Source organism: Aplidium turbinatum, chromosome 12 (genome assembly GCF_918807975.1).
Source record: "Aplidium turbinatum chromosome 12, kaAplTurb1.1, whole genome shotgun sequence".
In the NCBI taxonomy this organism is placed as follows: Eukaryota; Metazoa; Chordata; class Ascidiacea; order Aplousobranchia; family Polyclinidae; genus Aplidium; species Aplidium turbinatum.
Genome location: NC_137483.1, coordinates 15,543,292 through 15,569,058, shown reverse-complemented (window position 1 = coordinate 15,569,058; position 25,767 = coordinate 15,543,292). Strand labels below are relative to the sequence as shown.

The window sequence follows — 25,767 nt, the reverse complement described above, 5'->3', positions numbered from 1 at the left end:
CTGCTTTTTATGAGATTCAACAAATTAAATCTGAATGAAAATTTTGCCGTAGTTTATGAGCTGTCTGTTTGGAAAGCGTTTCTGGAGCGGTAGTTTAAAGTAAAACAGTCTACTTCATATAAAAAGTTGCTGTAGCCTACTTTGTTGAAGCTAAATCTTCTGGAACCAGTTATAATACTGTACATTTAGTTTTAGTCGGATTAGTTTGTTTCATCATCGCCACGTGTTGAGTCATCAGTCACCAAAACAAAACATATTTGCTGTTTTCACTCCTCGCCACCGCGGCTATGCTTTGTGATCACGTACCAACGTTTTTGGTCAATCACCTGTTCTACGAAATAAGCAATAAATATTTGGTGGGACTTTTTTTTCATATAAATAGCATATAGATGTTGATGTTGTCAAGCTGATATCCACGAGAAGAGAAAAATATTAAAGTAGTCTTTTTACACATAAGAAGCAGACAGCTTGAAATGGCTGTGCTTATAAACAGAGTCTTCTGGATATGCAAAAAATGAAACTTTTTAAGACCTGAATTGTTGGTATTCGTCTGAGGTTTGCAACTTATAGCCTACTATGCTGAGCCACCGTCACGAATAGCCACATTTTGTACGGTTCCGTTTTGCGCTCAGGAAGACTGACTGACTGCTGCTTTGTAGCCTATCAGAACGCATTAACTACAGATAAACCAAAAGTCTCCATGGACTGTCATACCTCGTGCACACATGCATTTACCTTTTTCTGGACCTTTGCTTTGTTGACATGTATCGTGTTATCTGTGATGGTAACAACTGAAATAAACTGACCAAGCATATAGGCTATAAGCTAGTTTAAAAATGAAGCTTTCTACAAAAATAGCACTATAGCCTACTACAAGTAAGCCACGCCAACACTCAATATACTGTAATTACGTTTGTAAGAAGCTGATGTAGCAAATTCATGCATGCACACCGCGATAAAAAAAGTTACAAAATGCGTTCTTCTAATTTAATGTATATAAGCTTCTAACTGTATATAAGCGCAAAGCAAGTTATAGTTTTTGTAATTAAAATTGAAGTGTTTACTAACAAATACAATTTCGTTCAATATTTTTAATGTCCACTGCCTTCCACACGTTGCATTAATTTTGTCTAATGGACGTTTTCTTTGACTGCAGTCTGATAAAGCTAACAAACTGTTTACCCTATGATTAAAACTTAATATTATTAATTTAGAAATACGTACTACCGCATGAGGTTATGATATAAAATGGAGTGCAATAATCATTTTGACGTTGACAAAGATTTGGAGACAGACGAAGAACGATTCGACAGTGGTGAAGAGTATTACGAAGAAGAGTTAGATAAAATTGATTTACTTGAAGGCCGTAACCCAAAAGATCCTAATAACAACGCCAACAGCGCACACAAGCGAGGTGAACATTCAAAAGCAATCGAACAAAACTTAGGATACATGAGCCACGAAAAAAGGGGTTTGAGAAAAAAGAAAAAAATTATGACAACCGAACCTGACTTTGATGCTGTGGAATATGAACCCATACTCACTGACGAAAATGAAAGTTCAAAATCAACCAAATCCTTGGAGTCTTTGAACTCCAGAGAAGATTGCTTAATTGCAACTGTCACAATCGAAAAAGATAGCATTGTTTACGAAAACGAGAATCCTGATTCTGAACAATCTTCTGCAATTGCATCCCACTCAAGTGGAGATGAAACTGAAGAAGAGACGCTGATGCAAATTTCAAAAACGAAAAGACAACGTCGGATTTCCTCTGATTCGAGAGGCTCAGGCCATAACTATAACTCTAACAATAGCAAAAAGAAAGCTTTACTTTCCAATGAACAGAACAAATCTGTTAACTTTAGTGATTCCTGCCAGGAAAACAGGAATAATCTGCCTTCGGGAAGTTCATCTTCTAGTTTTCGACAAAATAGATGTGAAACGAAAGGTCGATATCGTAGCGTGCAACTTTCTTCAATCAGGCACTTGCCAAGAACAAGAGCAAACAGACCAGCAACGTTTGTTTCCAAGAAACTAAAATATGGGCAACGACTTATTGAAAAAGACGGAAGTTCAAATGTTCTAGTGACGGTATGGGCTTTGGTTGATATAATTGTTATTTTTGTTAATCTTTTGTGTTGATAATATCACATAATGATAATGATAAGATACCATATAATGAATTTGTTCGTAATTCTGTTGTCTAGAGGCAATTACAATTGAGTAAATTATCAAAGATAAATCCATGTTCGTTGTTTATAGATAGACTAGAGACTTCAAAGCGTTAAGCATAGCATTTTTTGAAATCTGTATCGATTTCTTTTTCAAACGTTGCAATAGATGTTGAATGTTGATACCACTGACGTTGAAGATTCTTTATAATTTTTTATTGTTTTTGTAGAAAATCAACAAAGTTGATCTCATCAACCGATATTTCAGCGATATATTTACAACACTTTTGGACTCTGGCTGGTCTTGGGTGCTTTTCATCACTGCCGCTGTCTACGTTGGACATTGGTTTATTTTTGGACTTGTATATTGGCTGTTTGCTGTTTTGCATAATGACTATGCAAGAATCATTGAAGCGTCTTCATTCGACGCCAATTCAACTGAAATAGATAAAGACCCTTGTGTTTATAATGTTTACGATGGAGTCACTGCCTTTATGTTCTCCATGGAGTCTGAAACTACAATTGGTAAGTCTTGGCGTTCAAAGTTCATGATTTTAAATTTATTTTCAGGTCTTTTATTTCAAAATACAATAGCTACATCACCCGAGATTCTTTGCCACAATCATACCTACACTAGTGAGTAGTGACTAAAAATTTGGAATCAGTGGACGAAAAGGCAAAGACGTTTTTTGATCCACTTTTGAACATGTTGTTAAGTGTCATGTCAAGACACAGCCACTTGTTGTCGAGGGGTGTCGAAGCGAAGTTCATTGGGAGCGTCTGGCGAGTACTCTCTACTAGTCTCTAGCCAACTTGGTCTCGTAGCAATTTAACCAGGAATAAAAAAAATAATAATAAAAACAGTTTTTGTGCGGCTTCTCTATTTTATTTGTTCTAAAACCATATTTTTTTGAAATTTGAGATTTCTTGTTACAAGAGAGTTTATGGCTATATAGCTTAGCAAAGTTATGAGTTATAAAACTTTTCCGTTTGTTCTGCTACTTTTGTACGTATTTTACAATCTTTTTTGTGACGTGATCAAAGTTGTACTTAGCGGCCAGTGCAGTAAAAGTACAGTACCTTGTTGACAGTTTGTATTGATAGTTATAAAACTTTGGCAACAAAAAACGTTACATGCATGCTAATACAAGTGCAATGTAACAGACAAGAATCTATCTTGACAGATGTTCTGTTGCGTTTTCGGTTTATTCTACCCCGGGGAACCACAAAACGTACCATTCTGGCTCATTGTGTAACTGCAAGGGCTTGCAGAGAAAGATTAAAATATTCAAAAAGACATAGGCCTATGCACAGTTTGAGCATGTATGAGCAACACCAGTCGCTTCCGTAGCTGTGTTTATGTTGACAACAAACAAACCCGAATATACCAAGGCGGCAGAGCGTGATGCTTATCTTACATGACACCATTGGTCTTTTACACTAGCGCAGCTTACACCAATCGCCTGGTAATAAAAATAATGTTTGCAAAGGTTTTTTCCCTTATGACGCGTAAACACGTGGTAAGATCTCTCAACATCATATTGTTAAAGCAGTTGTGAATACCTTGCAATTATAACTTTCGCATGGTGCGGATGTGATAGATTTCTATGATAGGCTAAATGCATTGCTGTGGTTAAGGGCAGTCTGCAGTTTGTGTTGCAAAATAACTGATTTGCTAGGTTTTAAGCCTATTTGTCGGCTGCATTGCCTAGTGGTAAGAGCCCTGGAACGACGTTCGAAAGGGCGCCGGCTCGACACCGCTCAAGAGCATGCGACTGTGTCTTTGGCAAGACACTTAAAGGTATGCTTAAAGGTGGTCACGAAGATTGGCTTCCTTGCCTTCCCGTCCACTTACTCTAAATTTTCAATCACCGGACGTAAGCCTGGATACGACAAACAAACAAAAAACAAGTCTTTTTCCAGCATATAGTCTGTTTTGAGATTCTTACGTTCAACAAAACAAAAATCGTTGTTGAAGGATTTGGGTAAACTTTTTTTTATCTTTCAGGTTATGGCTTAAGAACAATCAGCACTACTTGTCCCCATGCAGTAATTTGCCTTGCTGTGCAATGCATCATATCAGCTATATTTGACACCTGGGTAATAGGGATGTGTTTTGCCAGACTGGCAAGGCCTGATGCCCGTACAATTACCACTATGTTTTCAAAGCAAGCCGTCGTTTGCAAAAGAGATGGCAAACGGTAAGAAGTGCAGCATAGCCTATGTTACCATAAATAACTTCATTTTAAGTGAAATAACATGGAACTCTATTTGAAGCTTTTGCTTTGAATAAGAATGTTCGATCCACCCAGTAGCGGATCTAGGGAGGCGATTGCTCCCCTAAGACTCAGTAAAGCAATTTTTTTCACGGCGTATTTGCAAGGTCGGATTAATGTAGATACCTACACATCATTGTGTTTTGTTGGAATTACCCTCCTCTCTAAGGCTTCTTGCTTGATCCGTCCTTGGATCCACCAGATATCATAATGTAGCTTATCTGAACGATTGCTGATACGTTCTCTCGAAGTCACAGATACTAACCATTGACTTGTGGTCTATTAGATTTATAACAAGAAAACAAAATTTTAATCGGATTAAAAGCGGTTTAACTGGCTTGAACGAAGTACCGCAAAAAAGACAAATTCTCCACGTGTTTGGAAATAATACATAAGGCATACCGACTAACTTATGACGTGTTGCAGATGTTTGCTTGTGCGGTTCGCAAATTTGCGGAAAAGTCTTCTTCTCAGCGTTTCTGTCAGAGCCCGCCTAATCACATTGAGAAGTAAGTATCTTGACTGGTATTCGTTGGGCCAATCTTTGTTGTGGAGAAAGCGCAACTGATGCAACTGTCTTCCAGCAATAAAAATTGGCCAGGGATGTGGCTGACCGGATTAAAAGAATAAACCACTAGGCCTACTTCGGAAAACTCAATACAAACTCAAAACCAGTTGCGGACGTGACCATTTTTTGGGTATAGCCTATATTTAGTTTTTTCAGCAAACTTTGGTTTAGTTATGTTTAAAAAAAGCCTTGGATGTGGTTCAACTGAGTCAACTTCATTGTTTATTTTATCAATACAAGTAGATTGTACGCTTAAAATTTGCTGAAAAAGTAAACACCCCAAAAAAATCCGCGTTACACCCTTGCGCAAAACCCCTTAAATGTTTTGTGCAAAAAATATAAACTTTGCTTCAAAAATGTATCCCCGAATCACTTTAGCTACGGTACTCTTCCGGTTGTTCGGCTACATGCGTGACATTACCAGTGTTGGGCACGATAACTCATTTTTCAGTTAAGCGATAACGATAATCGATAAACGAAAAATGCCTAAAGCGATAACGATAAACGATAAATCAAAAAAAGTTAAGCGATAACGATAAACGATAAAATTATCCCCGATAATGTCCGATAACGATAATTTTTTTTTCTTGATTAGCGCTGCACCATCCCATATGCAGCACGAACTGTTTTCATCAACATGACGAAAAATCGAACATAATATACCGTAAAGGGACAAAACTTTTTGTAAGTTATGCATGAATAGAATCGCAACAGCGGCAGTGGGTATCGAATCTTCAACCTCTTGATCCAGAATCAAACCACTGAGGTAACCGCCGTGCTTATAATTATACCTTCAGATACCAGTTGGATGCTTTTATCAATTGAGTTACACTGCTGCTTACGTGCAGTAGGCAAAATAATTAAATCAAATGAAAATACCATAAAAAAGTCCAAACTTTATATTTTGCTTTCTGCTTAAAGGGCTGTTTACAGCAAAGTTAGCAATAATTGAAAAAATTCCAAAAAACGCAAAATGCTTGAAATTTTATCAGTAATCTTAAGCGTTATTGGTAGTAAAAATGTGCATAGCCTACTGTGAAATCCATCAAGCTTGTCAAATTAGTCGTGTTTGTTTTAGAACAATAACATAATTATCGTAATTTACTGATAATTTCAGATAATTTTTTTTGTTTTCTTTGTGAACACTATCATTAAAGCAATGGTAGAACGCTGAGTTGTTGAGATAAGAATTACAATTATAGGCACTGTATTAGTGGGAATAAAAATATTTGATTGAGGTAGGCTATGTCGCATAGGTAAATGAGAAAGGTTATACTGTATTTAGCATAATTTTACCACGCAACTCGATGCGCCTATTGTCATGCAAAAACTACTACAAGATGCAAAAAATGTGATGTCGGTCTGCATGTCAAATGTGCATGCATGTCAAAACAACAAGAGAATTGTTGCATGCATTTTATTGCATTGCAATTCGCAACTCTAAAAATGATTGTGTTGTCAGGGCCGTTGTTGCAGGGGTGGGCGTGCCCCCTCCCCTGACAACGACCTGTGCACACACACTTCAAGCAATGAAGAAAAACTGGTTTCAATTTTAGTTTCATTAACTAGGTGGTTAGTAAAAATATTACTTTTCATGGTCTTTCCACTTGTGTGTTGATCCGAAATAAAATTTATCGGCGATAATCAAATATTGCCTTTGGCGATAACGATAAACGATTTATTAATAATATATAATATATAATTCAGCCTACTAGTGATGTTGTCTTTACTATCACGAATGGTTTACATGTAGGCCTACGTAGGCCTAGGATGAAACTTTTCAGGTATCAAAAAGTTACGTTGTAAAACTTTATTTTCTGGTATTTCAGGTGCTCAAAAAGATGAAAAAAATGCGGGATTTCAAGGAATGCTAGAACAACGCCAAGTAACTTTTGAGAATGCTTCTTCCGCTCTATTAACTGCTCCTATTGAATACAGACACATGATTGACAAAGATAGCCCTTTTTACAGTAAGCTTTTTATTATGCCTACGATTAATTTTATTTCTAATTTCAAACATCTGTAGGTCTATAGAACCTTTCAGCTGACCATAAAACGGTGTTTGTAAAGTTTTGTGGACTTTGTTGTGGAGTAAACTGCTTCCATGACATGTCCAGTGTAAATACTTCCTTCTTATATTTTTTACATTTTGAGCCAAATTTACTTTATTTGCAAACTATATTTGGGCCAAAGAAAAGCTTTGAATGAATGATGCAGGCCGGTTACAGTGTAAAGTTAACTAACCTATTTAGCTGAGTGAAAAGGATTTGTGAACGTGTGTTTTTAACTATTCATCTCTAAAGCTGAACGATCTTCCATCGACTTTCTGACTTTACTATTACCAAACATGACGTGAACTAGTAGAACGGTACATGTTCACAATGACAACTTTATATCGCCATTCGAAGCAATTCTTTTAGTCGAAACAAGCTTCTTAAAAAGCCAGGGAAGTTTTAGCCAAATGATACGAGCTATGCGCTTTTTGTGTAAAGTTAAACACTTACGTATAAGCTTGAATAATAAATCAGTAAACATTTGACAGGCGTTTTGTGTTCGTTTTCATAACGAAGCGAAATTACTTTTCTTGAAACCAAGATAATAGAGCTTCGGTAGAGAGTTTGTCTTGTTGAACCATAGGCATACGAAGCCGAGCAACGTGATCAAGTTTAGCATCTTCAAGTTTATTACATTTACATAAACATAAAACTACGCAACAAATTAAGTATCGAACGTTTTCGACATCACAAGATGTCCTCTTCAGGAATAATATACATACAAATTAACTACATCTGAAAAAAATACAATGGTTAACTAAATCTATAAACAGAAAAAGACAAAAAACTGCACAGTACTTCTGACTAGGACTTTTTTTTTGTCTTTTTCTGTTTATAGATTTAGTTAACCATTGTATTTTTTTCAGATGTAGTTAATTTGTATGTATGTTATTCCTGAAGAGGACACCTTGTGATGTCGAAAACGTTCGATACTTAATTTGTTGCGTAGTTTTATGTTTATGTAAATGTAATAAACTTGAAGATGCTAAACTTGATCACGTTGCTCGGCTTCGTATGCCTATGGTTCAACAAACCAAGATAAGCTTTCTACTTTTTGTTGTGCTTTCATTAACTTGCTCAAAAAATCAAAAATTAAAGCAAAAAAGAGAAGTTGCAAATTGTTTCCAGAGCAAGGTTAATATGAACCACCTGTCTCGTGGAAACGAAGATATTGTACCGTTGCGTAACACTACTTTCATGATTGTGCAAAGCTTTTTGTTCACACAATGACAGCGAGTCAATGCCTAAAAATAAATTTTCAAACAAGTGAAGAAGAATTAGTTGCATTGTGTATTTTTCCACGTCTATTCAAACCGCCTCTTCACATGAACAGTAGGCAATGTTTGAAAAATTCAGGCATTCGCTCTGGCTGTTATGAACTGGTTTGCATTGTGTCTTTTTGGCAAGTCTATTCAAAACTGCTTTAATGCGATGATAAAGGCAGTTCAAAGGTGTTCAAGAATGGCTACACCTTGTATAAATAATGATACGCCCACTAGCCCTTGCGACTCTAATTTGTGGATTACGTAGGAAGACTAAATGAACCAGTTTGTTCATTCAAAGCGCTGCATAGAGTCTAGACAAGTTCAAAGCGTAAACAGCAACGAATTAAATCATTTATAAGAGCACTACGAAGCAAGCTTTCGGTTGTTGAATCATGTTTTGATGTAATTTGTGAGTTGTTTACACGATCTATTACTCTTTGATAATTGCACTAAACAAGAGGTGCAGTAACTCGCAGGAAGATTGATAGTGCAGACTTAATTCTTGGCTTCACTTTCACAAATAAACGCTTTAACGCTTTTGTTTTTATTTTTACGTTTGGTCGTTTATTGCATGGGCTCTATCCAAGAGGGGGGGGGGGTGTAAGAGGGTGATCACTCCCCACACACACTCATTGGAGTGGTTGGAATGACTAAGACGAGTTGAAAGTTGTTCTTAAAACGACTATGACGATTTTAGCCCACTGTCCAAAAATCACCTCTACCCCCCCGAATTCTAAAAGTGGATAGAGCCCCTAGTTTATTGCGTTCAGTCTTCTTGTGCATGAGGTGAGAGCATCCACGTTATTTCGTCCAGACGCTGCAGCCGTGGGGTTTAGGGGCCTATGGCTTGCTACTTGCGGAAGAGAGTATAGAGACTCGCATAGGGCTGTTTGCAGCAAGAAAGTTTTACTCGATGAAACGTGATTTAAGTCGAAGTTCTTCACAAAGAACTTGAATTTGAAACAACGTTAATTAAGTGAAGACAAAACAATTTCGCGCGATAGGAAATTCAGTTTTTTTTTTTGTGAAAAAGTTTAGAAATGTTTTTGTTTTGAATACACAACCTCGGAACTAATATTTCTTGGAAAAACATTGGCAAAACCATTCATTTTAAGTTATTTCCACCTTCCCAAGTTTTCATTTGTTTGTTTCGAGTTCGCAACGAAAAGAAATTGCTTTCATTTTCAAATAAGCTAAAATGCAATTCGTCGCTGAAAAGCTTACATCAATTTTGCAGAGCGGTTGGTTTGTTGCGCTTGTTGAACTGCATGACTGTGCAGTGTGAGAAGAAACCCAGCAACAGCACGGGATTTTTACATTTATAAAAATCAAAATTTGTTGTTAACCTTACCTGCATATGATGCCGAGAAACAGTTGAGTTGAAAAAAAAAAAAAAGAAAAAAAAAGTTGAGTTTTTGGAAATACATATCTTTCTTTTTTATCTCGGTATTAACTGATTAAGCCACATCATTAAATGAAACCAAACGTAGCCGGCTCGTATAGCTTAAGTTTGAAGGTCACGTTATTGTATTGGTATTAAAGCCATTTCCTTACCAAATAATTTTAAAATGTCAACAAGAAAAAGTCTGAAGATATTGGTTTGCAAAGTTTGACGTAAGTTTTCATCCTTAAAAGTCTATAATCGGTTGTAACTGCGTAATAAAAGTTGTAATTTCACTCAACGTAGAAGCAAAAAAAGTCAAGATAATTTTACGGTTAAAAATGCAAACATTAATTTCGTGGATGACATATATCGCGGGTAGATTCCTTGCTGGAGGCAAAAACGAGTTGAACCTTTGACGGATTGATTGCATGTACGGTAATGTAACAAAGTGTCTATTGTTACAGGAATAAAACCAGATTTGTACAATTCTGTTGATGGAAATGATTATTTTGAATTGGTCTTCATTGTCACTGGCACCTTAGAATCAACCGGTCTTACAATGCAAGCCCAGACTTCGTATCTGAGTTCTGAAATACTGTATGGTCACAGGTGAGATTGCTTGGCTTGTTTGTGATGATCAATGACCACATTGACAAGTGCTAGCCAACAAGTCAGCATATTTTACATTGATTCAACCTCTACAGACATTGGATTAGGCCTAATCTAATGTAAAAAGGCCGTGATTTGCTGATTGCAGTAAAACACATTATCCTTGTTTTTGTAAAGAAAAAAAAGCTCAGCTCACAATGCTAGACAGAGGTTATTGTTCCTCTTTCTGTTGCTGCCAGCAACAAAAATGCTGGAGTCAATTTTTGATGCTGGCAGTTGGGCCCGGTACCAATCACATTCCTGGGAGTTTAAAACGGAAAAGTTAAGTTTAAACGGTTTTAGGCCCCTTGAAATTGCTGAAAACCCTGAAAACGTTCTCCACTGAAAAGGTTTTAAACCCAAGTCCAAATGTACCTCCATGGTCCATGGACTTTCCTGTCAACTGTCAAGTCAACGCTTCTGCATGTAGTTACTTAGAATATAGCTATAGCGATTTGCAAGCTCTAAAGTTTTATATGTAAATTTTTGATTAGTAGATTGCAAATAGAATCTCTATTCAGAAGCTGTTTAAACCTAGTAGTGACTTTGAAAACATTATTTTTAGATTTTCACCCATCGTTTCCAAATCGCATGAAAATGGAAGATATGTCGTAGATTTCCAGTATTTTCATGACACGGTAGTTGAACCTCCTTTGAAAGAAGTGATCGAAGAAACAAATTGTCGAATCCGGGACACTACAACTCCTCTTCTAGAGGAGACGGAAGAAGACGTTTTATCTGCAAGTGACGATGTCTTTTTAGGCAACAACGCTGACACAAAATTAGCTGAAAGCGTTCTATAAAGTTTTAATCAGTAAAAATCCGGAAATACTTTAGTAGGCTATATATCAATCCAACGTTATCGAATGCTAAACTGTGCTGCAACATCAAGGTTTTTTGTGTTATACTATTTTTAATTGTGATAACAGGCATACATGCATTGTTAGTCGTGACTATTTGGTGCTGTTGTGGAAAAAGTGCGATGTTATGTGCTGTAGCTTACTGCTGTCAGCGAGCCTGCTAAGCAAATTCAATTTTTTCAAACTGAATAAATTACACGTCACATAGAAACACGCATCATTGAGGTAAACGTGGTGCGAAATGTTAACAGTATGTTTTTACACAAAGTTACAGCTTTTGAACAGTAGCCTATTGTTCTGACGACAATCGTTAATTTGGTATTGCGCTAATGAACACATTTGCTTTAGTGCCAAAATAAACTTTTAACAGGAAAAATACAACCAGTTTTTATGGGCTACGAAAAACTTTCATTTTTGCAGAAATCGTTTCAAGAAAAACATTTTTGTAGCAAAACTCATGCAACTGCTAAAACACTGGAAGTGTTTGCTTTCGCTATTGTAACTTTGTTAAATATTATCACAACATCAAATAGGCCTATGTGTTTTCGTCCGGAAATTCATGCGGCCCAACTGTACAGTATGCTTGAACAATTTGGCTTGTATTTATTTTTATATCCACAGCCGACTTGCTTCGACTGTTCACCTTTGATGCTATTTTTGTTGCTTAATTTGTAGGCTACGTATCTCTGTGGGACTTAATTAGTTTAATTTATTACTGTTTCATTGCGCGTTTTAGTAAATTTCATATTATTTTCACTGGGGTTGTTGGAAACAGTTTTGTCTTTGTCAAAACAAATTGCTGTGAAGTAAAAAAGCGAAGTGAAATCAAAACAGAGACAACTAATTTGGTGTTGAAACAAAACCAAAGGTTCCAAATGCGTTATTTTCGAGCAGCCCTAGTTTTTACTCACTGCACGTTCAATGTAGCTCAAAGAGCATACCGTACCTTCAAATATTCAAAATTTAATCGGTACTAAAATTATTACTGTTAAAGGTGTCTGTCAATGGTCTACAGTTTCTCACTTTGATATCAAACAAACATTTTCGTTTATCTTTTGTATATTACAGTATAGCTCCAGCTGTATCGATAGGCTGCTAAACATTCAAACGTTGTAAATATGGTTTAGTTTGTTATGTCTTTATTGAGACCCTTAATTATTTTAGATATCCTATATTGTCCACTTGCAATCAATGGTTTGTTGACTGCAAGTATCCTAATTTGGTACATAATTAGTAGTTTATTTACAAAAATATACAGGAAATGTCTAAAAAATCTCATTTCACAAGATGTTTTAAAGTCGGAAGTCACAACCTAAAAATAAAAAAATAAGTTCAAAATGTCATGTGGTGTTTTGTGTTTTTAGTGTTTTTTATTTTTACTCATTTTAGATGTGTCTTCCTCACTACGTCACTTTCAAAGGCAAGATGTTGTCCTTTGACGAGACTTTGTCGAGTTAATGCTGCCAAGTACTTATGAACAGCTAAAGAATAATGCGATGTAAGAACACGTGTTGACCCCCTTCTGCTTAGTGTTGTGTTGACCCCATATATTGACCCGTGTTGACCCCATAATATTGAGTGAATGCTCAGCATAACCAAGGATAAAACATCTAAAAACACAGTGAAAAAATGTGTTTAGAATCGTCTAACTATGCTAACAATGTTTAATTGCAATATTTTGGGAACAAAAAACTCGAAACAATAACAACGGTTATTACAATTGCTTTTAGTTCTTGAATTAGAAATTCAGTGTTGATCAAATTTTTGAAGATATGTTTTAAAAGAAATGTTCTGTGAATCGCAATTTTACCTTAGGGTAAAAAGAACCAGTTTCTATTTTGCTTTCAGTGTTACACTTTAGCTTATCATTGCTGTAAGAATACTGTTTAACTATTTTGTGAATGCGCAGCGTAGGCTACATCTTTCCCCAGTAAGCTTGTGTAGTCAATGTTCAAGTGTTTTGATGCTGTTACATTCTACATCCAATCAGGTTTTGACCCAAGGCGGATAGTGGCACTACTATGAACTACCTGAAAGTGAAATGAACAATATTTTGTGATTATCAACTGTCTGTCAGTGTAATGCATTATGTGTGTTTGCCCTGACATTCTTTACAAACCCACAATTCTGGTCAACTTGTCTAAAACTATGAAAGCTAGGAAACTATGAAAAATATGGAAAATGTAAAAATATCCGTTTTTTCTAGTGAATGTAGAGTGTACGAGGAAATATTTTTTTACGCTTGTGATTGGATTTAGACTGTTTGATTGTGATTTAAGTTTGTTGGTTTCAGAAAAACTTCTTTAAAAACTTTAAGCAGCAAACAGTTTATTTTTTACTTTTTTTGGTTCTTTGCTGTAAACCCACTTTCGGTACTGCATGCTCTTTGTTTCTAGTATCTGACACTACAAAAAACCTCCAAAATATTTTATTTAACCTGCTCGCCATTATAAACTTGATCTAAAGTAAGCCAGTAAAAGATATAAAATACATTTTGAGGAGCATGAGAAGTTTTATTTTTTTCTTGTAATGCTTATTTGAAACTAAGGAACAAAGCCAGTGCAAAAACAAATTAGGCTTTACTCAGGAGGAGGAGATGTCTAGGTCCTCTAGTCTTGTCTATGTCGCAAACTATTCAGCTTTTCGTGATCAAGTGCCTTTCCTCAATCTTCTACTGCATTAAGCTTATGTTCATGAATAGTTTTACCTTAATTATATGTTTTATCGATTTATTTGCTAAATGGTTTATTGATTGAAATAGTTATGGTGAAAACAAAGCTGCCTATTTTATCATGTTTTCAAAACTGTTTTCAAAACTGTTTTCAAAACATGACACCAGACAAACTATATGATAACATAGGTCATTTCTAACTACACTTTCAAAGTTTTACATTGTTAAATGGCGTTTTCTACCTGTTATTTTTGCGGTGGTTTTTATTCAACGTACTCTTTTGAAAGTAATAGGCTATAACTATCTGAGGACAAAAGAGTAAACGTTTTTTTGGCAAGTAAAAAACACGATGTTTTCATCAAAGATGCGGCTGGGTACATTTTAGCCACGCTGACGATCATAAACATTTAATCCCATCACTTACTATTAAATCTCTAGTCTAGATAGATTGATGTTGCTTCTTTTACCAACTGTTGTACCCAATGCAACACAAGATTTATTAATTTGAAGCATTGTACCACAACCATCAAATCAACTCCTTTTTCGTTGATTCAACGTCTGAACTAAGACGTTGGATTAATGTGCAAGAGGAGTGATTGACTGATCGGGATACGGTAACTTCCCTCAATTGCGCTGTGTCATAATTACGTCTGTGTAATCAAGGTTACGCTTTGTAGTTTAAAACTGTCATTTAGTCTTTCCGACATTGTTTTCGCCATTTTATTGGTTGAGCTTGTTTGTCAATGTTTTGTTTACCTGGCAAAGTAGTTTCATCGATGTTTGCATACCGCTACAGAAAATCGCAATAACCTGAAAATTAGGACATAAAAAAGGAAAAACTTTTTTGCTATTTACTTGAGCTTGGTGTCAACTGTGTGCTTGAATCTTTTATACAAACTTTTGTTTGGTTTGTTAGGGTAGAATATTTGTGTGCAGCCCAAAGGTAAATAATTAAATTGGCTAACTGCCGTCCAAATGTATCGGAAAGCATTTCTTTCATTAATTCAGTTGTGTTAAATTATTGTCCACTATTATCTGTGCCGCACTCTATGCAATGTTTGAGCGCATAATTCATTAAATCATCTTCTAACATGACATGTTGTCTGTTCTGGACGGAACCGGTTTGTACTAGTTTCCAACGAAATAGACTGGCGCGAACACTGGTTTCAGACTTGCCCCGGCAAGCAAATACTTCACTTGCGCAATACTGTACTGTCCGTTAATTGAAGAGAACAGCAAATAGACCAAATCGTACGAAAATTATTTCAATTGAATCAGATTATAATAAGGCTTAATAAAGAGCCCGTTGCGCAAAAAAGAAAGAAAAAAATTGATAGGCGTACACAGTTGATGAATTGCACAGTTTCATACACTGTTAAAAATTTTCGTAATTTTACTGTCAAAAGAGCAGTAGAATATTACTATCTTGTTACAGTACTTGAAATTACTGGCCATTTTGTGGTATATTTACTAGACAAAGACGTTTTTTTACTCCAAATATAGTAGAATCACTGATTGAGCAGTTTTAAATTTTACTTCTTTTCGTAGTAGATGATTTCACTTCTTTTTTGGAAGTGAATTTACTGGTCTGTGAAAGTGTTTTGCAATTTTACTGACAAAAATAGTAAAATTTTACTGACTTTTTATAGTTTTTTTTTTAACTTGCATTGGCAGTAATTGTACTATAGGTACGGTAGGCTACATGGGCAGTAACATTTTATTAACACCGTTATTTTAGTCCGATTAGGCTACTATACTCCTGTGCAGCAATATATTTAGCACTTCTACGAAACGTCAACCTTTTTTCCGGTCAACATATTTACGGTCACACCAGCACATTCTCGAAACAGTGGGATGCTACGTTATGTCATGCCTTTCTGTTTTGATATCTGATATAGGCTACCTTGGCCAGCAATATAGAGTTCGTGGGTTAATTGAAACAATCATGACTGGAAGGAAAGTTTGCTAGAGATCCGAACTCACGGGCTTCCAACAAAAATGTTTTAATTGTTTGTAATATTGGTTCCTTAAAAATGCACTGAAAGTACTAGAGAGTCGAACCGAACCCGAGTTTTATAGTCAAACGGTTCGACTCTCTGACTAAAACCCGAGAATTATTATCACTTATCAGTCGTCAGCCAATGGGCTGGCGAATGTTATCCTGGTCCGCGCTCAATTTCCCGCCTTTCCGCTCAGAATTTGCAGAGTCTGATTAGCGTTGCCAGATGGGGAAATAGGATAACAAATTTAAAAAAATTCTGGTGAAATTCAATTTTAGAGGCCTTTGATGCCAAATTTTTTGACTTTGGGACCAGAAAACTTTTTGGTGAAATCTAGTGAAATTTTCCCCCAATCTTTTTTTTTCAAGAAAGTTTTTTAAACTTTTAAGCGAAAAATCCCCGCTCTTATAGAAAACGTTTTGCAAGAGGTTTGCGCATGCGTGACGGCAGTGTCTTATGTCTTAAAAATTATTTGTATTTTTAGGCGAAATTGATTTATTTAGGGTGTTTTACATATCTGGTGAAGTTGTATGCAATCTGGTGAAATTTTATGTACTTTTTGGTGCTAAGCATCTGGCAACACTGAGTCTGACAACTGAGCATGTGCAAGGATGCAAGCATCAAGCATGGTTGCAGGAATAGTGCAGTAACTTAGTTACAGCTGGTTTTGTTGCAGTCATAAGTTTCAGATAGACAGAGGAAGCGTGTCAATAGCAAAAGTAGCATCGTTAAACCTGTATCACTGAACAGGTAACAAGTTTAATCCTACAAATGGTATCTTTGCTGATTTTTTTTATGTTTACCATGGACAAATGAGAACAATAGCGTACCATTGAAATTAATTTATTTCGATGCTTTTAGTAAGTTAACTGCATTAAACTGCTACGAAATTACATAGTTAAGCAATATGCACTGAACAACAATGACTTAGATCACACAGGTCGGTCTGTCAGTCAATGCAGTGAGGCTCTGCCCCCTCCCTACAATTTTCTAACCACTGCACCCCTGAGTCAATGTGAAGAACTACCTAACACATCTTCCCAGTATACCAGTATTGTAGCCTACTGAACACACAATGTTGAAGTAGTCGAGCTCTGTTGTAGTAGCTTCTAGCATACGGACTTTGGATTGGAAGATCCAGTGCTGGAATCGTACTATAAAAAGATTAGGCAGTGGCTATTTGACCGGCGCCGGTCTTTGAATCTGAAACACTATTTGACCGGTCATGACATCACTATACAGGCACCTTTTTCTCTTTCAAAGCAAAAGACGAGAAGCGCGTGTATAAGTTCTAAATTCGACAAGTTTATTCAACTCGATACGTGGTGCGTGCGATACTTCGCCGGCTTCTATTCTAGAGGGAATGAGTTTGATACTACCCGGAAGCGTTCTTTTTTCTTTAACTAAATTTTGACGCGAAGTGCATTTTTGTAGTCAATTTTTAATTTCAGTTGCCTACAGCCCAATTTCTTATGTCTTTTCAAATGTGAGTAATAAAGTTAGAGTTTTTTTAATTTGCTGGAATTTGAGAATTTCTCTGGGTAATTTTCCGTTTGTAGCCGTGCTAACTACTGATATAGGCCTATAGCCTACTACATAATTTTTCATTCAGGCACGTTTTAAACCTTTCAAGGTTTTACCACCTTTTCCCGTTCATTAATGTGCTGGTAGGTCTATATCGATTTTTGTAGTTAGTATTTTTTTCGTCCCGGACGCGTTAATGACAAAAATAAAATGATTGATTGATGTGACCGTGTGTGCCGAACGAAGCATTACACTTTTGCTCTCAACAAGTTAGTTATATACAATGCTTCTTTTAAAAAAATGGTAATGGTATGTAAATGTAATGCAACTCAAATTAAAAATTGACTACAAAATGCACTTTGGGTCAAAATTTAGTTAAAAAAAAAAGAATGCGTCCGGGTAGTATCGAACTCATTCCCTCTAGAATAGGAGTCGGCAAAGTATCGCACGCGCCACGGATCAAGTTGAATAAAATTGTCGAATTTAGAACTTATATACGCGCTTTTTGTCTTTTGCTTTGTAAGAGAAAAAGAAAAAGGTGCCTGTATAGTGATGTCATGACCGGTCAAATAGTGTTTCAGATTCAAAGACCGGCGCCGGTCAAATAGCCACTGCCAAAAGATTACTAGGCATGGCTGCTGCAACTGTCTTCAAAATGAGAAAATATTAGGTAGCCTACACAGTTTTAAAAAAACAAGCTGTGACCCTAGCTAGAGAGTATATCTGCCATATCTGGTGCTACGCCTTGCCCATGAGTAGCCAGGGAGTAACGACATTAGAGATGCAACTCCATTTTACCTCAGAGTGAAACATCTGCCGTCAGTTGCAGTTTATAGGCCTAGTCAATGCCCAGGACTGTTAAAAAGTGAGAACTAAATAATTGAGTGGTTTATCCAGCTGTGGTGATAAAACTTGTGGTAGGCTGATCTTTCGTGTGTGACCAGCATGAATAATTTGAGCAGAAGGTCCAGGGTGGTAAACGATAGACCCTCAGCCCTGGCCAAAGATCAAGAAGGAAAAATCACCATTAGGCTACAGGAAGAGGACCAGTACTTATTACCGGTATTATTCGTGACAACGTCTCATAATACATGTTTTAAACCAATTTAGGTTTTTTCATGCTTTCCTGAGCATGTGTTGTATTTCATTTCATTGAATAACTTGATACTTGGATATTATCCTTGTGCATTTATGATGTGCCGGGAGACAACTGGCGGCTGGGAGACAACTTGCCATCTCAGTGGGATTAGTGGAACTGATTACAACATATTTTAAAGAAGATTGCTCAGCGATTTATCAATGCTTTGAGGTAACGTACATCTATTATTATTTACTTGCAAACACAGATTTTTTAATACCCAACCTTCCCATTCCCGGAAGAACATCTGACACATACTTTGCAAATTTATGTATAGCTTATATATAACTTGTGTGATATGAACACCATGCTACTACTGCTAATAAATTCTATTTCATTGCCTTCTTAGCGATAAGAGTGCCGCTATATGAGTGTTTGACAATGTTTGTATTATTTTCAATATCTTAAAAATGTTAAATTCAATTTGTAGGATTCAGCTATCTCCCAGTTTGAAGAAACTCGTGTACCAGCATCCAATAATTGTGTGTTTTGGTAAGTTGTGAATGAGCGTTTGTACAATTTTGACTGATGTACAAGTGAACTTTTGAATTGCTCACCTAAATATGAAGTTGGTAAATGTAAATATGCACTAATTTCAGTCTTCGTAGTTTCATTTGTGCCTCATTGCATCTGCAGGGCCCACTCTTGCCAGTGCAGTGAAGTTTGTCGTATTCATCGAAGGCAACCTTGCAATGGAAACCAAGTCATTTTTTTGTAGCACTGGTTTACTTCTTCTGCTCATATTACGTCTTTGCAATGTCATATCCAGATAGTGCAGCTGCAAGTCTGGAGTTTATACAGAGGTATGTAAACCTGTAATGTGTTTAATTGTTTATGTATGAGCTAAGGAATAACAATAATGGAACTCCCTCCTTCACAAAGTCATTCATACCAGTGACAAGCTGGTCTGGCTGGAGTGGGATTCAAATCCACGAAGTTCTTGACAGTGTCTCTCTACTGCAGCTAGTAAGAACTGCACCCATTACCGGAGGGATTGCGTCTTAGACCACTCGGCCATCCAGACTGATTATTAGAGGTGTTAAACTGTTAATACTAGTTATGTACGCAAGTTCCAAGCCACAACTCCAGAGGATGACGATTATTCTAAGGTTTGTGGAAGTGACAACGCATTCTGATCAATTTGAAGGTTTCACTACACGATGGTATTGTGGTGTAGTTACAAACATTGCTAACTATCACGGTCAAATTTGAAAAGATCCACTGATATAACTTGTGTTGTTTCCTCAGATACTTTGCTCGCATTGGGGTCATCCGTCATGACAAGAAAAAGTGAGATGTGCACCCTAAAGTACTCCGACTGTGCAACGAGGTCATGCTTCGGCAGGGATGTTTGTTATGAAGATTGAAGCAAGTCAAGAAATTCACTGTTCAGTCGCTGCTGCTTCATGCTTCGCCGAAATATAGCCTCGGCTGAACTCTGCAGTTAAAAAAGCGAATTCACGTGTTCGTGAAACATCAAACAAATAGCTATACTTGTAACATCTTGAGAGATATATTGTGAAACATTGTCGCCAGTGAGGTCTGCTGTACACAATAAATTTATATCTGCAAATGCACGTGTGTAATATTTACTTGTAGAGAAAGTCATTTTACTCTCATAATGCCGTTTGTCACAAAAACTATTCGGGAAGTTATTTTGCTGCCTGTCCAGAGCAGTAATTTTACTGATCAGAAACATTTAAAAAATGACTATCCGGAGCAGTAATTCTACTGATCAGAAACATTTAAAAAATGACTATCCAGACCAGTAATTTTACTGATCAGAAACATTTAAAACATGACTATCCAGAGCAGTAATTTTACTGATCAGAAACATTTAAAAAATGACTATCCAGAGCAGTATTTTTACTGATCAGAAACATTAAAAATATGACTGTCAACGGAAGTAAAAATACTTCCATTACAGTAAATAAAATTACTACTTAGAAAGTTATTTTGCTGCCTGTCCAAAGGACAGTAAAATTTTTTAACAGTGTACAGCGCTTCTCAATCAGTGGGCCGCGGAAATACCAAAACAAAATATGATAAAGGAACTGTTTCGTCACAGATGTGTGCCGTGGACTTCGCTATGATGCGATTGGTTCGCTATTGTGGACTTCGCTACAATAGCGATTGGTTCGCTATAATAGCGACGTCCACGCGTGTGCGCTGATGGCGCTGCATCAATAACCGAGATTGATCATGGTGTCATACGCCATCATCATCATCATGGTGTCGTTAAAACAATTTTGGAAAGAACAAAACAAGCGAAATGGAATCACTGCTCCGAATCCTTGCACAGAAATCTCTCGCTGCAAGGCAAATGTCATCAGAACTTAACGAGGTCACGTCCATCACGACAAACTGCACTGTGTTTAAGATGCTTTGCTGACTTATCTCTTGCAGCTGCTGTTTGAAGGTGTTGCAACCACGCCAAATTGTTTAGCTTGTCCTAAACCAGTGGTTCTCAACTTTTTAACAGTGGGGGACCGGCAAAATTTTAAAAAAATGTTTGCGGACGGGCAACCAAAGATCGTAGTGAATAGAATGAATATTTGAAACGTTTTGTTAACCAAAGTTGTCGTTACGCACCATAGTGCAAGGTTTTAGCATATGATTTGTATTCAGGACAAAACTTGGAATAAAACGGCAATCAAATCAACTCAAACAGAAAAATGTCAATCCATTTGCATACAAAATCAATGCCAGTGGGAAATTTGCTACTGTTACGCTGCCAGTATGTGAGGAAAACGAGATATCAAAAAAGTTTCTAGAACACGTAGCTCTGTTTCGGCATCCAGGCGATTTCTTTGCTTTGTTATTAAAGCTAGAGATGAAAAAGAAGTGTCGTTTCTAAATAGCTAGTTGAAACAGTTACAATCAAATCGATTGTTTTGAAAGTTAGACACGAGTTCGTTTGCAAGACATAACCAGAAGTGTGACAATTATGTTTTTCGAATCTGGACTGCAAAGTAGAAGCACAACATATTGTAATTCAATTAGGCTTTCTTTGTCATGAAGATTAAGGTCGCATGTGTTGACATCATCGATGCATGGATTTTTTATCCAAAAGTTTCCATGTCGAGGATCTTTATGCTACGCAAAGTGATCGTCAAAATTGTTAGCCAACTCTTTCAAGTGTTGACTCACAATGCTCAGCACCCCTTTTTACTTTTTTCACCACTCCATTTCACCAGCATTTTCCACAGCAAATCGGCTTGTCTTCATTCCATTCCGAAGGGCTATTTTCCACATAGTCTTTGAAAAACAAGATCTTTGCTTTCTCAAACTCTGGTTCTGGCAAATTTAAATTGCAGGCCTGACTTTATCCCAGAACTTCAAACTTATCTAATTCCAAATTTTCGTTTCCAACCTTGAACGACTTTGAAATTTTTCAAAATCAAGGACAAAATCCCCCATTTGGTTATGTATTTCTGTGTTTCAAAACTTTTTGAAACCTTTTTGAACCTCACCGCACGTCACTGGTAGCAAAAGCAGGCTTTAGAAAAACCCGGGCAAAAAGCCCGGGTGTTTTTTTTTTTTTTAAACTATTTGACAAAGGTAGTTTCATGCTTATTTCACTTCAAAATGAATTTTAGAGTTAAAGCAGGAGCCGGAGAATACTTTCGGAGCAGGACTAGAGTTGCCAGATTTTTTCTCTCAAAATAGTGAACATTTTGAAAACGCGCTACCGCACCCTCAAAATTCTCAAACACATGCCAAAAACGCGCAACCGCACCCTCAAACACATGCAAAAATACGCGCGACCGCACCCTCTAACACATGCCAAAATACGCGCGACCGCACCCTCTAACACATGCCAAAATACGCGCGACCGCACCCTCTAATGCACGCCATGCGCCTAAATGTGTGCAACCACGCCCAAATATGCAAAGAATTATTGCATAATATTGTGCAAAAAATTGTTGCAATACTATGTGTAATATTGTCTGACACAACAATTTGGTTCATAAATGATACCACAGATGAAAATTAATAAAATCTTACTTTCTTGATCTTCTTTAGCAAGTATAGTGCTCAACTGAACACAGGTTGAATCCATGTAGGCCTAATGGGCTAGCTAGTAGGCTATCTTGCAGTCAGGGTTGTGAGTATCGGTTCCAAGTCGCTGTTCGATAGCGCTATTCTCTACTTTTTCAATATCGATTACGTCCAAGTCTTTTTTTTTGTTTAATTAGAACAGCGTGGTCCAACTGCAGGGGCGGGCCAAACTTGGCGCACGAGCTCCGTTTTTTTGGCCCGCGAACTGATAGTCAGATTTGCTTTAATCTAGCAATATCACTTCAATTTTTAATTTTTTTTTCTTTGTTATTGTGATTGACAAAAAAACTTTGTGAATGATCCTTTGTGATGCATAAAAATACCACTTTGTTCAATAATTTTTCCCATGGGCGTGAGAGTTAGTACACAGCCCCCAAAGCTTCAATTTCCATTATGAGAACTTCAGAACGATCCGTTTTTGCTGTCAAAGAAAATGGAAAATCCTGCAAGCTTTTGGAAGTTAGTGTCAAAGAAGAATTTTCCCCTTTTAAAAGATGCTGTTCTGAACCTGTAGGCCACTCGATGTTTGGAAGTACATAGGCCTACATTTGCGAATGTAGGTTTTCGGCAACGAACAATATTAAAACCAAAAATCAAAATCAATTTAAAAACTAGGCTCTTGCGTTCGTATGGCCACAACTACGATTCTCGTGGATACCAACGCTATATTGTCTAAAATTAAAATCTAAAGTTGAAGAAGTTAAAGATGATACCCCTTTTAGGGTGAAACTAGCTGTAGAGGTTTTAGAGAGTAGTAACTATATGCAGCCCTCGAAATTAGCTTCCATCTACGACGGCAAAAACATTGCCGTCGCCAAATCAGCAAATCTTGGATTGCGGCGGCAATTGCCGTATGCTTTAAAGTTTAAACAAACGAAATTTTAATCGTTTATTCTTCGTGTTTCATACGGCGGTAGCGGAGAGCATCACGCAAGCTATTTTACGCGCTGACAATGCTCTTGTAAACTGTAAAAAGTTTGCAACCTTGTAAATACTGGCTTAATTGTTACGAAAAAGTTATTGTTACATCGAATGCTTATTGTTTACCGGTGTCGTTGCGAATATAAATCATGGTGAAGGATACAGTTGAAAAGTAGAATTTACCTGCTATAGGTTATCAAACAGAGGGAACAGAAGGAAAAAGTTAGTGTGGTATTTTACAAAATTTATAAAGAATTTTATGACGGAAACAAATCGGAATTAGAAAAGCTAAGGGGTCAAGTTAAAAAAGTAGAACAAAATTGGATAAATGGTTCTTCGGCAGTAAAATAATGCTTCCGATCATATGGCATTGCGCGTTCACGAACGGGCAATTTTGCGTCTTCAATCCAGTGACGACGCGACAACCTCATCCTCCGATACAGCATCTGATGATTCCGATTTATACATGATATTGATATCCGACTAGTTCTTTATCCATTTTATCCAACAGACTTTGTGTTGCTCGCACGCAGTATCCCAATTGTGCCGAAATTATGTTAGGATAAACATAAATCGAGCCAATCTTCTCGCAGGGAGCTATTAATTTGTTACCGGTACCTGTTTAAGCAATTAACGTTATTTTATGATGGTTCAACGTCGCTAGATGTCGAAAAACAAACGTAAATTTCTTATTGGGCATTGTTGTTACCCAGGCAGCATAATTCGTTATTTTTGCATTGATTTTGCGTCTGTAGACGTTGAATCGATGTAGAAATGATGGTTTTGCTGTCTGGGTGCGCAATATAACCCGCCGGGAAAATTGTAAATCGATTTGTGCTGACTCGAACGTTGAATCAACCCAAAATTAACTTACTTTTCCCCTGAGCTATTTTACATGAATTAATGTAACAGCGTGCGTATTGCGTTGCTCGCTTTATCGCTACTTTAAGTATTATTACATCACAACAAATCAAACGATGCGGTCGTGATAGACTACTCTAGTATACTTTTCCCTTCTCGTTTCACATGTTTTGGTACAATTGTTTCGTAATAAACGTTCAGAGCAATTGCCGACGCAATTTCAACTTTTGCCGTTTGGCCTCGGCAAAGTTCTTGCCAAATAAAAATATGCTATAAAATATAATATTTTTGAAGACTGCGTGAGTGTTCACAGCAACTAAAATAGTCCGAGGTGAGGTCTTGGTGCGATGTTTCTGCTGATTAAACTCCCGCTGCGAGTAAATAACACAGGAAGAAATTTTGAACAAGTTTTGTTCTAATTAAGTGCTCATTTTGCGGCGGCATTTTTATTGCCGTAGCAGAATGGCCATTATGACGTTTACGGCGGCATTTACCACGGCAATTGCCGAGTGCCGCCGCTAATTTCGAGGACTGTATATGTCATAGTCTATGTATTATTTGCCAGCAATAAGCCCATGAATCGCTATTCAAAAACATTGGCCCGCAAGATAAAAGAAAAAATGTTTTTGGCCCGCGATGAAAAGAAGTTGGACCACGCTGAATTAGAACACTCCTACTTGCTTATGTAGTTAACCATATTTTTCATGCGACTGTGCTGCCTTAAATAAAGGTTTGTTTGCAGAAATTTGTTCTTTAAATTGTAAGCGCCTAAAAGGTATGTTGAAGAATAAACACAATTCACTTATAACAGAATAAACAGCTAAACGGTTTCGCTCATCTGTCTATATGTTGCCAATAACGCTGAAAATTCTTTCAACATTGGCATTAGGTACAGGGGGATAGACATTGCATACTGGACAACTTTTAACAAGTTAGGTGCAGTTTCTTTCTGAAAGAAGTTAGTCCACTTTTCCAGCGACGATCTTAACTTAATAGCCACATCACACATGATTGAGTAGCTTGCCCACATAGTCTATAAACTAACAGTTAAATGGTCAAACTTCTAGGCTGTTAGTTGCTCGGGCTAGTGGCTTTCAGTTTGTCAGCTACCTAGACTGTACAGTGTACATTCCACTGTTGGACCAGCTCTGGTTGGACTTCGTGCTGGCCAAGCCTGGCTTTGGCGAAATTACACTGGAGTAGCATAGTAGGGGTTTTTCCCAAAAGCACCAGAATCATGTGCTTTTAGTCTTTAAGCAGCAGAAGTGTATGGTTACTGGTTAATCCATGGCTAAGCTATTGGCTAAAACATATTGACAGAATTGTTGACAGAAATTAATTGTTGACAGAATTGGTAAGAATAG

At 37.0% G+C, this 25,767-nt stretch overlaps 1 protein-coding gene across 1 annotated transcript; it reads left to right on the top strand.

The window, feature by feature from the left end:
• Positions 1 to 1,221: 1,221 nt before the first annotated feature.
• LOC145781039 (ATP-sensitive inward rectifier potassium channel 10-like) lies at positions 1,222 to 11,982 on the top strand. The gene is made up of 7 exons (XM_082592748.1): positions 1,222 to 2,091; positions 2,402 to 2,696; positions 4,180 to 4,372; positions 4,874 to 4,956; positions 6,845 to 6,985; positions 10,183 to 10,327; positions 10,932 to 11,982. The coding sequence occupies exons 1-7, from the start codon at positions 1,249 to 1,251 to the stop codon at positions 11,167 to 11,169; spliced, it is 1,938 nt and encodes a 645-aa protein (XP_082448874.1). The 5' UTR covers positions 1,222 to 1,248; the 3' UTR covers positions 11,170 to 11,982.
• Positions 11,983 to 25,767: the final 13,785 nt, after the last annotated feature.

Bases quoted from the DNA above. Each gene is read 5' to 3' on its own strand.
- LOC145781039 (XM_082592748.1), top strand. From the start codon at position 1,249: ATGGAGTGCAATAATCATTTTGACGTTGACAAAGATTTGGAGACAGAC. The intron at 2,092-2,401 runs GTATGGGCTTTG...TTGTTTTTGTAG, and splicing joins GTTCAAATGTTCTAGTGACG to AAAATCAACAAAGTTGATCT. The intron at 4,957-6,844 runs GTAAGTATCTTG...CTGGTATTTCAG, and splicing joins CCGCCTAATCACATTGAGAA to GTGCTCAAAAAGATGAAAAA.